The sequence below is a fragment of the Podarcis pityusensis genome, assembly GCF_964106645.2.
Source record: "Podarcis pityusensis genome assembly, chromosome: 1".
Classification (NCBI taxonomy): domain Eukaryota; kingdom Metazoa; phylum Chordata; class Lepidosauria; order Squamata; family Lacertidae; genus Podarcis; species Podarcis pityusensis.
The window spans coordinates 9098231-9112427 of NC_138028.1; the positions used below are offsets into that span (position 1 = coordinate 9098231).

General features: G+C 44.8%; 1 protein-coding gene across 2 annotated transcripts in view; it reads left to right on the top strand.

Moving 5' to 3' along the window:
- The window catches only part of SLC38A6 (solute carrier family 38 member 6), a gene marked incomplete at its 5' end in the record, with an annotated part of 48432 nt that extends 38908 nt beyond the window's left edge, over positions 1-9524 (top strand). For both annotated transcript variants that reach the window (XM_080987615.1, XM_080987614.1), the window contains 8 exons: positions 1241-1306; positions 2863-2916; positions 3712-3791; positions 5406-5506; positions 5882-6006; positions 7648-7792; positions 7897-7991; positions 8608-9524. In XM_080987615.1, the coding sequence (XP_080843741.1) occupies positions 1241-1306; positions 2863-2916; positions 3712-3791; positions 5406-5506; positions 5882-6006; positions 7648-7792; positions 7897-7991; positions 8608-8688 (747 nt within the window). In that variant the 3' untranslated portion in view covers positions 8689-9524. The remainder of the gene's footprint in view (positions 1-1240; positions 1307-2862; positions 2917-3711; positions 3792-5405; positions 5507-5881; positions 6007-7647; positions 7793-7896; positions 7992-8607) is intronic.
- Positions 9525-14197: the final 4673 nt, after the last annotated feature.

A 14197-nucleotide genomic window follows, 5' to 3' on the forward strand; every position in this document is an offset into this window, starting at 1 on the left:
CCATCTCCATTGAGCCATAAACGGATGCAGAAAGTTATCTCTGGCCCCAATGAGTCAGGGCCATTTTGTGTATCCTAAAGTGTCGATGTGGCACATCAGCAGCCAAGTAAGGGCCCCCACCCACCATATAAACGTTTTTTATCATTATATATTACGCTGCTGCTTGGAAATCCACATCTATATAAAATTTCCATTTGCCGCACTGAAATACTGGAAGGTGTATTAAATGCAGTTCAGTTTTCCAAACTAGTTGGTGTTTTTTGTTTTGCTTTTTGAAGATGGAAAAATGTCATGTTGAAATGCACACGGCGGTTTGCATATCATCTGTTGCTGTCACAAGCAGATACACTTTAATGTGTTCCGGAGGGGAAATCTTCACCAGGCATATGGAAGCAATACTTTTACATTTACTGTAATTTTCTGTGATTGGTTTCTAGGGCGAGCCATCTGTTCAGATTATTGCCACTAAGAGAGGGAGAGAGGGAGAGAGAGAATGAGAGAGAGAGAGAGACACTGTATATTGGCTACAGAAATGGGCTTAGCCCTGAGAGACCATCAGGCGGGTTGAAATCCCACCTGGGAGATCTTTGGCAGCCTGCTTCCCATCTTTATTACGGGAGTAACAATAAGCTACCTTGCAGGGTTGTTGAGAGTACATATGATCTAAGAATGACAGAGCTGTGCTCTAAAAGTGCTTTAGAGTTACTAGCATATTAGAATAATGCGTAGAGAGCCCAGCATTCTGTTCCCTAATGGAGCACCATTGTTTTAGATCTCCAGTCTTGCTCTCTGGACAAGTCATTATTTCCACTGCTTATTGCTACATTTTAGAGCTAAGGTGTGACTTAGCTATACTTCTGCCTAGCTCAGGGTACAATTCAGCATAGCGCAGAGCAGAATATGCACACTGGGAATGAAGTCTGCTTGCACAATAAGACTTTTGCCACCCTTCCACCCCCCCTGCACCCCCTAAACCTGTTCTGGATTCCTCCCCAACCCTCCAGAGCAGGCATCCCCAAACTTGGCCATCCAGATGTTTTGGGACTACAGTTCCCATCATCCCTGACCACTGGTCCTGTTATCTAGGGGTGATGGGAGTTGTAGTCCCAAAACATCTGGAGGGCCGAGTTTGGGGATGCCTGCTCCAGAGCATGTGAGTGGACCTCATTCTGTGCGTGCGACAACTTAGTTGAATCCTGCCCATTGTCTGCAAAGTATTAACTGTATTCTTTCTCTGCAGGTCATAATTAAAAAGTGGTCCATTCCTTGCCCTCTGCCACCAAAGCTTGCTATGGGGTTCTCCCAGGTATGCACCTTTCCTGACTTATCTGTAATTCTTTGATTGCAAAAGAGCTTACCACATTTAACTGTAAAGTGGTAAGTTGGTCAATTATTTTTCGTTGTTTGAAATTGCACAGAAACAGCAGAAATGCCTTACACTGATGCGGTGGGATCTTCGGATCCATACAGCGATTATAGTCGTCATATCCAAGGCTCTTATTTTATGACTGTGACGTATTTGTGAAAAATAACATATTAGCGGCACTGTAGGAAATGTCTGTGCCCTCCACTCCTGAATGTTGCACAGCTTCAGGTTCCAGAAAGACTTGAAGTCCCAGTGCATAGTATGTGTCCAATAATGTCAGCTCCTTGCTGAAGCTAAGCAGGTTTGGTGTATGGGTGGGCAACTACCTGGGAACCATGTATATCACCTTGAGTTCCATGTTGGAAGAACGGCACGGTATAAATGTCAGAAAATAATAATGACAGACATCTGGGTGCAGGCTATTCTGGAGGCATACATTCGTCTGTTATGAGAAGTCCATACAGAAGTTTATACAGTGGTGCCCCGCAAGACGAATGCCTCGCAAGACGGAAAACCCGCTAGACAAAAGGGTTTACCGTTTTGGAGGTGCTTCGCAAAACGAATTTCCTATGTGCTTGCTTCGCAAGACGAAAATGTCTTGCGAGTTCCTGCGGGGTTTTTTTCCTCCCCCCCCCCTTTTTCCCAAGCCGCTAAACCGCTTATCAGCTGATGGCTAAGCCTCTTAACAGCTGATCGCTAAGCCGCTTATCAGCTGATCGTTAAGCCGCTTATCAGCTGATCTTTAAGCCGCTTAACAGCTGATGCTAAGCCGCTTATCAGCTGATCCGCTAAGCCGCTAATACTGTAGCGCTAATCCGCTAAACCGCTAATGGGCTTGCTTCGCAAGACGAAAAAACCCGCAAGACGAAGAGACTCGCGGAACGGATTCTTTTCGTCTTGCGAGGCACCACTGTATAACCCTGAATGGATGGCTTTGAAAGAGGATTAGACAAATTCATGGGTGCTGATGGCCATGTTCTGCCTACACTGTCAAAGGCAGAAATGCTTCTGAATACCAGTTGCTGGAAACCACAGGAAGGGAGAGTGCAGTTGCACTCAGATCCTGCGTGAAGGCATCTCATGGGCTTTGGGTTGGCCACTGTGAGAAGAGGATGGTGACGGGGGGGGGGGGGTTGTTTTACCAGCCTGATCCAGCAGGGTTCTTGTTATGTTCTTATGCTGACATGCTTGCACTGAGTGATTTGCAAAGGAAGTTGTGCCTCTTATAATGGAAGGATGACTTCCTCCATAGTAGCTTGTCTAGGGATAAGCGGGAGGTTAAGGAAGCATCCATACGCACATTTGCAACCATTTCTGATGTGTTTTGGGTTGCGGTGTAGTGAAGGTGCACAACTGGTGGTGCATAAGTGTCGAAGCAATGTTACTGTGAGCTGGAGTTACGCAGTCAGTCACTGGATTTCAGAGTATTTGTTATAAAATTATGGGGTGGGAAGCCAGCCGATGAGTCTCATTTCTTGCCTCTGTGTCCTACACAGGCCTCAAATTCTACTGAAGATTGTAAAGCAGCGCTGTTTAACTTTTCTGCAGAGGTAATCTTAAATCATCCTCTTAACAGATCACAAGAGTTTGCAAAAATGTATTTAAGCATCGGGCTAAGCCAGGGTTTCTCAGTTTGTGTGTCTCCTCGTGTGTGTTGCACCCTGCTCTGGTGATAAAAATAATATGAGTGTGGAATTTAAATGTTCAAAGCCCTGTCGGCATATGGCTAAAACAAAGGATTAATTTAGAATCAGGCCATTGTCCATCTAGCTTAGCACTGTCTATCCTGACTGGCGGTGGCTCTGCAGAATAGTTTCAGATGGGACATTCCCAGGCCTACCTGGAGATGCCAGGGAGTGAACCTGCAACTGTTTGCATGCAAAGCAGTTGCTCTTCCACTCAGCTGTGGTCCTTCCTCAGCAGCCCTTTGAGAATCTGTACAACCCAGCTCTTATTTTATTATAAACATTTGTATCCTACCTTCCCATAAAAAATGCCCAGGGTGTACGTAACAACAAAATATAACATTAAAAACAGTCATTTTTTTTTAAAAGCATCATAACTCTTGAGGGATAGTCTATGGACTCAGCGATACAGCTGCAAATAAAATGTTTTAAGTGTGTTGTAAAGTGCATTATAAAAATGTGGCACTAGATGGCGATCGTGAGCTACGGCAAATTCAATATATTTTCCACACCTTTTTTTTTTTTTAAAGGATTTTCGCAACATTTTAAATGTGTGTCTAGATTCCACCCAGGAAGGTTATAGAAATGAGTATCAAATATTTATAGGTTGCATTTCAGCAGCGTGACTTTTCTTCCGTTTTTCTTTTCTTTTTTTGGCAGAGTGCATATGCCATTCCAACGATGGCTTTCTCATTTCTCTGCCATACATCAGTATTGCCAATTTATTGCGAGCTCCAAAGGTAACATGTGATTTGTAAACGCGTATCATTTTTTAAAAAAATTGTTGTTGGCTGTGACTGCTGCCATTCTCAGAACATAAGCTTCCTGATTCATTTAGTGTTCATGTCCAAAAGGAATGCCAAATTTATTATATGTCTGGTTCTCCCAATACACTGGACCAGTAAGCTGTCTTCCCTAACCTTGAGTCGCCAGATATTGTTGGGCTACTACTTCATTTATGAATTGCTTCCCATGAGATATCTCGAAGCAATTTACCTATGGCAGTTGCATATTTAAAACCTGTCAAAGCAATTGCATGTGTGTGTGTGTGTGTGTGTGTGTGTGTGTGTCTGTGTGTGTGTGTGTGTGTGTGTGTACAGCGTAAAACCAACAACACATACATAAAATCAGTTCAGATCCAAGGCAGATGTTTTTGAACAGGGACTTTGCTTTTAGAGGGTTACATTCTCTCCCACCAGTAGGTACATCTCCCCATTTGTTGCCTTATTTGAATAAAACATCACCTAACTTGTGGGTTAAACCACAGAGCCTAGGACTTGCTGATCAGAAGGTTGGCGGTTCGAATCCCCGTGACGGGGTGAGCTCCCGTTGCTCGGTCCCTGCTCCTGCCAACCTAGCAGTTTGAAAGCACGTCAAAGTGCAAGTAGATGAATAGGTACCACTCCAGCGGGAAGGTAAACGGCGCTTCTGTGTGCTGCTCTGGTTCACCAGAAGCGGCTTAGTCATGCTGGCCACATGACCCGGAAAAAACTGTCTGCGGACAAACGCCGGCTCCCTTGGCCTATAGAGCAAGATGAGCACGCAACCCCAGAGTCAGTCACAACTGGACCTAATGTTCAGGGGTCCCTTTACCTTTACCTTTAACTTTAATCTCTAGCTATTCTAACGCAAAGCCTGCCTTGTTTCTCTCTGCCCAGCAAGGGACCAACATAGTTCACTTAAGGCTGGAAACATATCTGCGTAATTGGTAGACTTTCTGGGAGGTATTCAACGTAGCACTATAGCAATCATTCCCTCGGCATAAGCATTTCAGCTTAACAGACAGAGCAATTCCCTCTCTCTCCCCACCCCACTGTTCTGAGGGTTATCTTGCGCCCCACCCCCAGGGCCAATGGGGGGGAGAGAGGAGAAAGCCCCATTGCACTAGTGGAAAAACTTGCATTGGCTTCTGCTGGTGGGTCTTGTTAACTGCATCCGGTCCTATGTTTCAAAAAATTACCTGTCAGCCATCGTTTCTAGGTGTGTCCTGAGACCTGCAGGATCTAGCAGAGACTGTCTGTACTCTCCCTCTTCAATCTAAGTCTGGATGCAGGCAGTTTTGTTATTGTTATTTTTGTTTTGTTCTCCTTCCTCCCCGCCCCGCTTTGTATAACATCTTCCCTGATAAAGAGTTCTTGAGAACTTGAAAGTGTGCACGTTACTCATTAAGATTTGACAGTTTTCAATCCCCTGAAGATTCAGAATTGTTTCACGGTTTTAGTGGTAGGCCAGCCCAGAAACCTGTTTCATATGCGCATTGGGAAGATGTGAAACAGTCAATAGCAACTTCTTTCCTGCATTTTCATACTCCTAAAGTCTTAAATAATGTCTTATTTTTCTCTCTGTGTTTGTAGTCCATCCAAAAGCAGGATGCAGAAGGTAGCCAACACTGGGATTAGCCTGAGCTTTCTGGTTTATTTCGTGTCAGCGCTATTTGGATACCTCACTTTTTATGGTACGTTTTTAAAGTATTAATTCCTGTTTCTTCATAAGTGATGGCGCAGGTCTGTGCAATCGTGTGACCCATTAGGTTTATCACTGTCTTAACAGTGGGGCTGGGGCTGCCATCCGTTTGAACAAGTCTCTAAAATGTGCCAATATCTTTTCTGCAATTGCTTTTTGCAGGTTTAAAACAGTGGTGGGCACTTTTTCAGGGAAGCTTGTATACTCTGACTAAGCTTCACCTTAAGAACCCCTGCTTACTTGCCAGCAATCTCCGAACAGTTTAAGAACCCCTGCAAAAGCACGAGCCTGCTGTTTATTGTATGGGTGGGGTCCAATTCAGATTGCGGCTTCCAATTTTAATAACCTTTCCCCTCCAAAATTTCAGACCATGTGGACTCAGAATTGCTGCAAGGATACAGCACGTACCTGCCCCATGACACTGTAATCATGACTGTAAAACTGGGCATCCTCTTTGCGGTGCTGCTGACGGTGCCCCTAATCCACTTCCCTGTAAGTATTGCAAAAGACCTGATTGCTGGCCCAGCAAAAGTGGCTCCCTTAATTATTTGCAGGCCCCGCCATCCTAGTCTTGGCTGTCTCATCCATTTGTCTTGCGGTGGATCAGAGTGCTGTGCTTGTGTATGTCCGTTAACAGCGGCAAAGGAACAAGGCCTAAACCGCTAAGCTAATTTGTGCTTTCTTTCTTTCTTCTTCTTTTTTAACGAGTTTTAGATCTGAGCTGACTCACAGCATTGCTTGCAGTTTGCAGAATGTGGCGTTCCTAAAGTTTATTTGGTTTGATTTTGTTTTGTTTTGTTTCTGTTTTCTTCATATTTGGTTTTCAAGCAAGCGTGCATTTTAATGTAAATAGGAGTCAGCAAGAAGTGGCCTTTGCTAATGATTTCCTGCAAGCACGCTCAAAACGGATCTTCCTGACATGGAGTTTACTTTACGTTTTTAACAGGGATTGTAGAAAACCACAAAACTGCTGCTGGCCACAGCCATTTCTGAAATCCCCCGCTGTATTGGGGCCAAACTAGATGTCACACAGAGGTATATAACATTGGCTCCAAACCTCTTTAAAAAAATGAATAGCGTTTATGGGAGGTGGCTGCACATTTGATTAGAGTATCAGCCGAGGGAAATGCTGTGCTTCACTACTTATTCAGACTCCTGAAAGCTGTCCCCCCCCTTTCCCCCCTTTGTTTGGAAAAGCAGATAAGGAAACACTCTTGAGCAAGAAAAGTGCAAGTGGTCTTATGGCCAGTTCACACATTATGTAGTAACAAGTCCAGGATTCCCACCAGGGGTGCCAACTCCTGGGGGCTGTGCCCTTTGCCCCCCCCCCCATTATTTTGGGAGGGTGCCAGGCCCCCCCCGAGTGTCCCAAAAAAATCAGCGGGTGGAGGAGGTTGAATGCAGAGCAGAGCACAGCATGGCTTCAGGGATCGACTCCTTCCTCTCCTCCTGCCACAAAGATGAAGGAAGGTCACTTCCGCTGGCAGCGGCAGGCGGAGGAGCCACTGGCCATTGAAGCTGCCACTGTGCTTAGCGCCTCCCAACGTCCTGAAGTTCCACATGTGATGTCCCCCCACCCCACCCCGGCAAATCGCCCTTGCCTCTGTTTACAACCTAGTATGTACCCAGCAGGGAACTGCAGCTAATCATGGCTCCCACACAATTTATGTGTAATGTGTTAAGATATCGGTCCTTAGTGCAAATCAACAGTCTTTGGTGAGCAACAATCCAGATGCCAATTTTTTGCTTTGCTTTGCTTTGCTTTGCTTTGCTTTGCTTTGCTTTGCTTTGCTTTGCTTTGCTTTGCTTTGCTTTGCTTTGCTTTGCTTTGCTTTGCTTTGCGGGGATTCAGTAATGGATGGGATTAAATTAAGTTGTTAAGTGTGGAGCAAGGTCCACTTGCACGGCAGGCCTTGCCCCCTATTCCTCCTGCCTCCCCTAAATGTACACTGGGGGTGGGGGAGACCCAGAACAGGTTTAAGGAGTGCACAGGGAAGTTGCATTGTGCGAGTGGACCTCGTTCCATGCATGCAATACCCCTTTTAGCGCTACGTTGAATTCCACCCAATGAACGTCAAGATTTATTTATTACTGGTCTGATATGCTTTTATTTTTCTCCTTTGAATTCCGCAGGCGAGGAAGGCTGTGATGATGGTGTTTTTTTCACATCTTCCTTTCTCCCTGACCTGCCACATTCTTGTCACTTTGGCACTCAATGCGACAGTTTTCTTGATTGCCATGTATGTGCCTGACATCAGACACCTTTTTGGAGTGGTTGGTAAGTTTGTGTGCTTTCATCTTCCCCAATCCTATAGTCTAAAAAAAAATCTGCATGCAAGCCTCGCCGTGACTAAATAACTCCCCCTCCCCATCTTTTTAAAGGCTCAACCACATCCACCTGCTTGCTCTTTGTATACCCTGGGCTGTTTTATCTGAAGATTAGCACAGAGGATTTTATATCGAGACAGAAGCTTGGGGTAAGATGCTAAGTTCTTAGTTTTGGAATGCTAATGTGGAAGGTACTTAAAGCAATTGTTTAAAGCAGTTGCTAAAGCGCATGGCCCTCTCTGACTTGTGCCATTTCAAGGAGTTTAGGATCATAACTCTGAAGGCCCCCAACCAATATGCAGTTATGTCTAGCCATTACTGTCTTGGAGGTCACTGCAGCCTTACCCAGTTGAAAGGGCAAATTCCTTGGTGTAATCGTTTCCTAACCCACAAGTGCAGTTTTTGTGAATAGATGTCTTATTCTCAGTGATGTCTGCATACCAAGGAGAGGTTTTTATCCTGTTTGTTTTGATTTAAACTGTTTAAATCTTCACAGAATCTCTAGCCCAATGGTTGCCATCAATTTGATTTGAATTAATTTTATAATGAATGATTTTAGAATGTTGTACTATTTTATTGTTGTTAGCCGCCCTGAGCCCGGCTTCGGCTGGGGAGGGCGGGATATAAATTATTATTATTATTAAAAGCCTCTACCACCTAAGAGGTAAAACGATTTTCTGTCCACCACTCTGTATGTGTAACAGAAGAGTAAATAATTGGTTTCTCCTGCTTAGGATTAAACTGTTTGTGTGATTTTCTTCACAGGCATGTGCACTGCTAGTTCTTGGCCTCTTGTTTGGTACTGTCAGTTTAGTACTGATCATTTATGATTGGATTCATCAGTGAAATAATCCCTGCCACCTTTGCAGCAGCCCAAATGATCATTTCCGGCTACGTCTAAAGCAAAATCACTCAATTGGATGCCAGAAAGAGACTGTCTGGGGCTTTGAAAACCACCACAAACCAAACTCCCAACCAATTACCTCTTCATTCACCAAAGCAGGCTTTGTGATCCTGCAAACTTATTCTGGAGCTAGAGAAGATGGAGGATTTCCACAGTTCTTCCTCTCTCCCATTTTTTTTAAAAAATTCCTGCATGCAGTAGCTAACGAAATCAAGCGAGGAAACTCGGAGCCCAATGGCATTGTGTTAACATTGCCTAGATCTGGTCTTAGGCGCATAATGGGACCTAGTGGAGATTGCAGCTTGTGAAGATCATTTGTGAATTGCTCCTTGCCGATTAGTGAATAATCATGTGTCTCGTGTCAAAATGTGGAATCGTTATGGCTAAAATCCAGCAAGACAGGTGGTCTTCTCAGAACATTGGTTGAAAATTGCTGAAATCTTTCTACACCTGTTACTGTCAGTTTCACAGAAACAGCTTGCAAACTCTCTCCAACCTTCTTCCAGAGTGCTTAGATTTGCAGATCGAAACCAGGCCTGGTCTTAAGTTTGATTAAAGCCTGCCGTATGAGACAATTTACAGTTCAACAAAGGAGTAAAATATGATGGTGAAATTACTCTGCCTTGCCAACGTGTCCTGACTTCATAACTGAACTGTAAAATATGTATCGTTTTATACTTCAGTGCAATTAATGATAAAGTTCCCATTTTATGAATCATCCTTAATGTCAATACAGACCTAATTCAAACCATATGTATTAAATTGACATGGTACAGTCCTGTCATACGTCTATGGCACTTCAGAATTCACATGTAACTAGGTTTGGGGGGGATACCTCTAGTTTCTCAATACCTCCCTGCTTTTGAAAATGTTACACATCAAGGAGAAGGTGGTTCGGGGACTGGGGTGGTGGAGAAGAAAGCAGGATTAGAAGCTTTCCGCAGCAGAGGAGAGCAACTAAGATGATCAAGGGTCTGGAAACCTTATGTATGTATGTAAGGAAAGCCTTATGAGGAATGGTCAAAGGAGCTGGGTATGTTTAGCCTGGAAAAGAGGAGACTGAGAGGAGATAGGATGATGAAGAACTAGAGTTTGGCTTTGACATCCCGTTTTATCACTACCCTAAGGAGTCTCAAAGCGGCTAACATTCTCCTTCCCCTTTCTCCCCCACAACAAACACTCTGTGAGGTGAGTAAGTCAGAGAGATTTCAGAGAAGTGTGACTAGCCCAAGGTCACCCAGCAGCTGCATGTGGAGGAGCAGGGAAGCGAACCCGGATCACCAGATTACGAGTCCACCGCTCTTCAACTATCTGAAGGGCTGTCACATGGAAGATGGCGCAAGCTTGTTTTTTCCTGCTCTGGAGGGAGGTAGTTGGCTTCAAGTTATAAGAAAGGAGATTCCAACTAAACACCAGGAATTCTTATTGACAGTAAGAGCTGTTTGTCAGTGGAATGGACTTCCTCATGAGGTTGTGGACACTCCTTCCTTGGAGGTTTTTAAGTAGAAGTTGGACGGTCATTTAAATGACCCCTGGGGTCCCTTCCAGCTTGTATGATTCTATATGAAGGGGTCTCTTTCTATGGGAGCACTTTCAAGGAAGGCAATTAGACAGTATCTAGAAGATCAGCCAGCTTGAATCGGCGCAGGCTAGATCTTTTGGGAGCTGCGATCTGAAACATTTAGAGGACACCAGTTTCGGGGAGGCTGGTCTATTGCAAAACTAGGACTGCATCGCTTCAAAACCTTCTGAGTTTGATTTGGTCCAAACACCACATTCATTGAAGTTTAGAAAACTAGGGACTAGGAACATAGGAAGCTGCCTTATGCTGAGTCAGATCATCTAGCTCATCTGTCTACAGCTCTCCAGAGTTTCGGGACAGGCGTTTTGTCTCAGCCCTATCTGGAGATGCCAGGGATTGAACTGGCATGCAAAGTGGATGCTCTGCCACTGAGACCTTCCCCTAATTTACATGGCTGAAATTGTATAGCCCAAAAATGGAATATGTATTTTGAGTCAGTTTTAAAGAAGAGAACAGAAGGAACTATGTTAAGGGAGAATTGGGTGCCATTGGAGAAAGTAATGTGGTGTCTGGGAGAAGATTTTATTAAAATAGAGGCCGAGCAGCCACCCTGAACCTCAAAGCAAGACAAAGGGGAAAGAATCGCCCGAGAATTACCGTATTTTTCTCTCCATAGGGCGCACCGGACCATAGGGTGCACGTAGTTTTTAGAGGGGGAAATCAAGAAAAAAAATATTATTTCCCCCGCAGCCCCAAAGAGCAGCGTACAGGCTGCACGCAACCTCTCCCTGCCGGAGGGGCTGTGCGCGGCTATCCCTAAAGACTTCCGAGCGCAGCGCAAGTTCCCGCTGCGCTCCTCAGGCTTCGGGTTCCTTTTGCTGAAGCCGGGAGAGCAAGACTCTCCTGGCTTCAGCGAAAGGAACCTGAAGCCTCCAGAACGCAGTGGGAACTTGCGCTGCGCTCCGAAGGCCTTCAGACGGCTATCCCTGAAGCCTGGAGAGCGAGAGGGGTCGGTGCGCACTGACCCCTCTCGCTCTCCAGGCTTCAGCGAAAGCAATGCGAAGCCTCCAGAGTACGGAGGAAGCGCTCCCTCTGCGCTTCGGAGGCTTCGCTTTGCTATCGCTGAAGCCAAGGAGCCTGCATTCTCTCCATAGGACGCACACACATTTCCCCTTAATTTTTGGAGGGGAAAAAGTGAGTCCTATAGAGCGAAAAATACGGTAGTGTTCCTAATACTTTTATTCATTAAAATATTTATATTCCTCCTTTTGTGCCAAAGGGCCTTCATGGTGGGTGACAAAAAGAAATGCAGCAATTGAAGACAGCAAACTTAAAAAAATTAAGCAGCAACCATCAAATAAGCAGCAAAGCCAAAATCACAAGAGGGAGCTGAAGGGTAGCCTAATGACGAATGGAAAAAAGTCTACTCCACAGTCAGAAGGCTTAAAAAGATTTGGGGAAAATATACAGCCTGCCCCCCGCCCCTAGAAAGCTAGCAGCGAAAGGGCAGGCTGCACTTCCCCAGGGAGAGAGTTCAGGACCCCTGTAGAAAAGGCTTTGTCGCAAGAGATGCTGCACTGGAACAGAGGGTGGAAGCATACTTGGAATTTAATCGGGGAGCACGCTCAAAGCTTTTCATATACATGATCTTAATAATCCTTACAGCAATTCTGTAAGGTAGGTCAGGCAGAAGTATTGTCCTGCCACTGCTCATACCTGCATGAAATGAATGTGGTTGGCACCAAGATATTGTGGCCAGTATTGGATAAAATTGGTATTGTTGTGATGAGGCTGCTATGGAAATGATATTGGAAAATCACACACACACACACACACATATATACAGTGGTACCTCGGGTTAAGTACTTAATTCGTTCCAGAGGTCCGTTCTTAACCTGAAACTGTTCTTAACCTGAAGCACCACTTTAGCTAATGGGGCCTCCCGCTGCTGCCGCACCGCCAGAGCACGATTTCTGTTCTCATCCTGAAGCAAAGTTCTTAACCTGAAGCACTATTTCTGGGTTAGCGGAGTCTAACCTGAAGCGTATGTAACCTGAAGCGTATGTAACCTGAGGTACCACTGTATGTATGTATGTGTGTGTGTGTGTGTGTGTGTGTGTATATATATATGTGTGTGTGTGTGTGTATATATATATGTGTGTGTGTGTGTGTGTGTGTGTGTGTGTGGTGTGCAAGAGTGTTCCAGAGGGCAGGAGAATATTGCCTCTTATTTTGAGTTCTGAAAAGTATTAATTAACAATGTCACAAACGTGGGGAAAGTATCTTGATTTGTAAACACCACTTCTATTGTGTTTATGCCAAGGGGGGAACCTCCAGATTAGCTATGCTGCGAACACTTCTGGGCAAAGCCAATATTATTCATGGAGTAGAAACAACAACATTTCCCCTTCTCTCCCCCGAAATTGTCCCAAGGGATGGTTTGTATTTTAAACCGAGAGAGCCTTTCATCTGCCTTGAAAATCGTATGCTCAAAGGAAGCGAGTTTCTCCAGAAAATAGGAGCTTAACATGAAATTATGACATTAAACCTTATACTGGAATGGCAAGAATTCAGAGTGCGGAGTTCCTCATTATTTCCAGATGGATGGAAGGAGTTTAATTTTGGCTGAGAGCTTACAAAAGCATCCCTGCCTCCGGAGCACTCCTGCCTGCGTGCTGGAACTTCCTGCCAAAAGCACCAAAAAACCCCTCGATTTCTCCATTCCAAGTTGGACGACCTTTTGCTTCCCTTACAGGACTTGCACTGTCTGTCAATAGGTGCGCCTCTCCTTGAGGACTTGGCATGCGCAAGATCTAGCCATGGGCTAAAAGCACTTTTAAAATAGCCTGGAGATCTGCCTCGGATTTGGCAGCCTAGATGGAAGCCAGCACTTCAGACCCACAGCGGCTCTCGTTCTCCCCTTGCCTCCACCACTCCAGTTCACACAAAAAAGTTAAAACAAACATTAACATTGTCAATAAAAGACAGGTGTTAAAAACCAAACTATAATTAAAATCAACAGTAAGCTAAAAACATTCAAATTACATGTCAACTCCTACATGTCTGGATAAGGCTGGCCTGAACAGAAACATTTTTAGCAGCTGTCAGAAACAGTACAAGCGATGGCAAATGGCTGGTGTCACTAGGCAAGGAGTTCCAAAGTTCCAAACCGATTTAAGGTTTCACTGCAACCAAGCAGTACGTGTTTTGTTTTCTTCTGATCGGTAAGTCCTAGGCTCTGTGGTTTAACCCACAGTGCCACCCGCGTCCTGTTTTCTTGCATACACGCCCTATAAAAAAGGATTCTTCACTGGTGTGGAAGCCAACTCACATGCGCTAGAATAAAACATAGTCTTAAGCGCTCACTTCGTAGCCTTGACAAGTGGTCTTCATCACCCCTTCCTTTCCCAGGATCTCTTAATTCTCCAGATTCACAGGCTTAGCTCTGCAGTTATTCTCAGCTGTCTTGGTCTGTGCGATGAAATTCCTAAATAGATAACAGATGGCAAAAACGCACCTTGTGCAAAAAGTGAAGACAGCTGTAAATCAATGATTACTTGTTGCCTTATCCCCCAGGGCCTGATGAGGCATCCCCCTTTTTTCTGAAGTTCCTGGAAATTTTCCTTCTGTGCTTTCCCCCCCTCTTTCCAAAAAAGGATCAGATCTGTCAACATTGCTCGTTCATAACATCTTGGAAAGAGGAGCTGAACTGTAGAGCAGTCTTGAAATTCAGGGTGCATGAAGCTTAGCTAGAAGCACATAACAGGGTTCCTTCTGATACTGGCGTGAGTTCTCAAGGATTGATCAGACAGTGCGTGAGACCCTAAAAGTTAATACAAAAGCCAGAGAAAGTGCAGTTTGTTAACTTCCATTTGCACCCAATATAGGATGTGCCAGGGCTTAACAAAATTCAAGAAGGACACTGACAA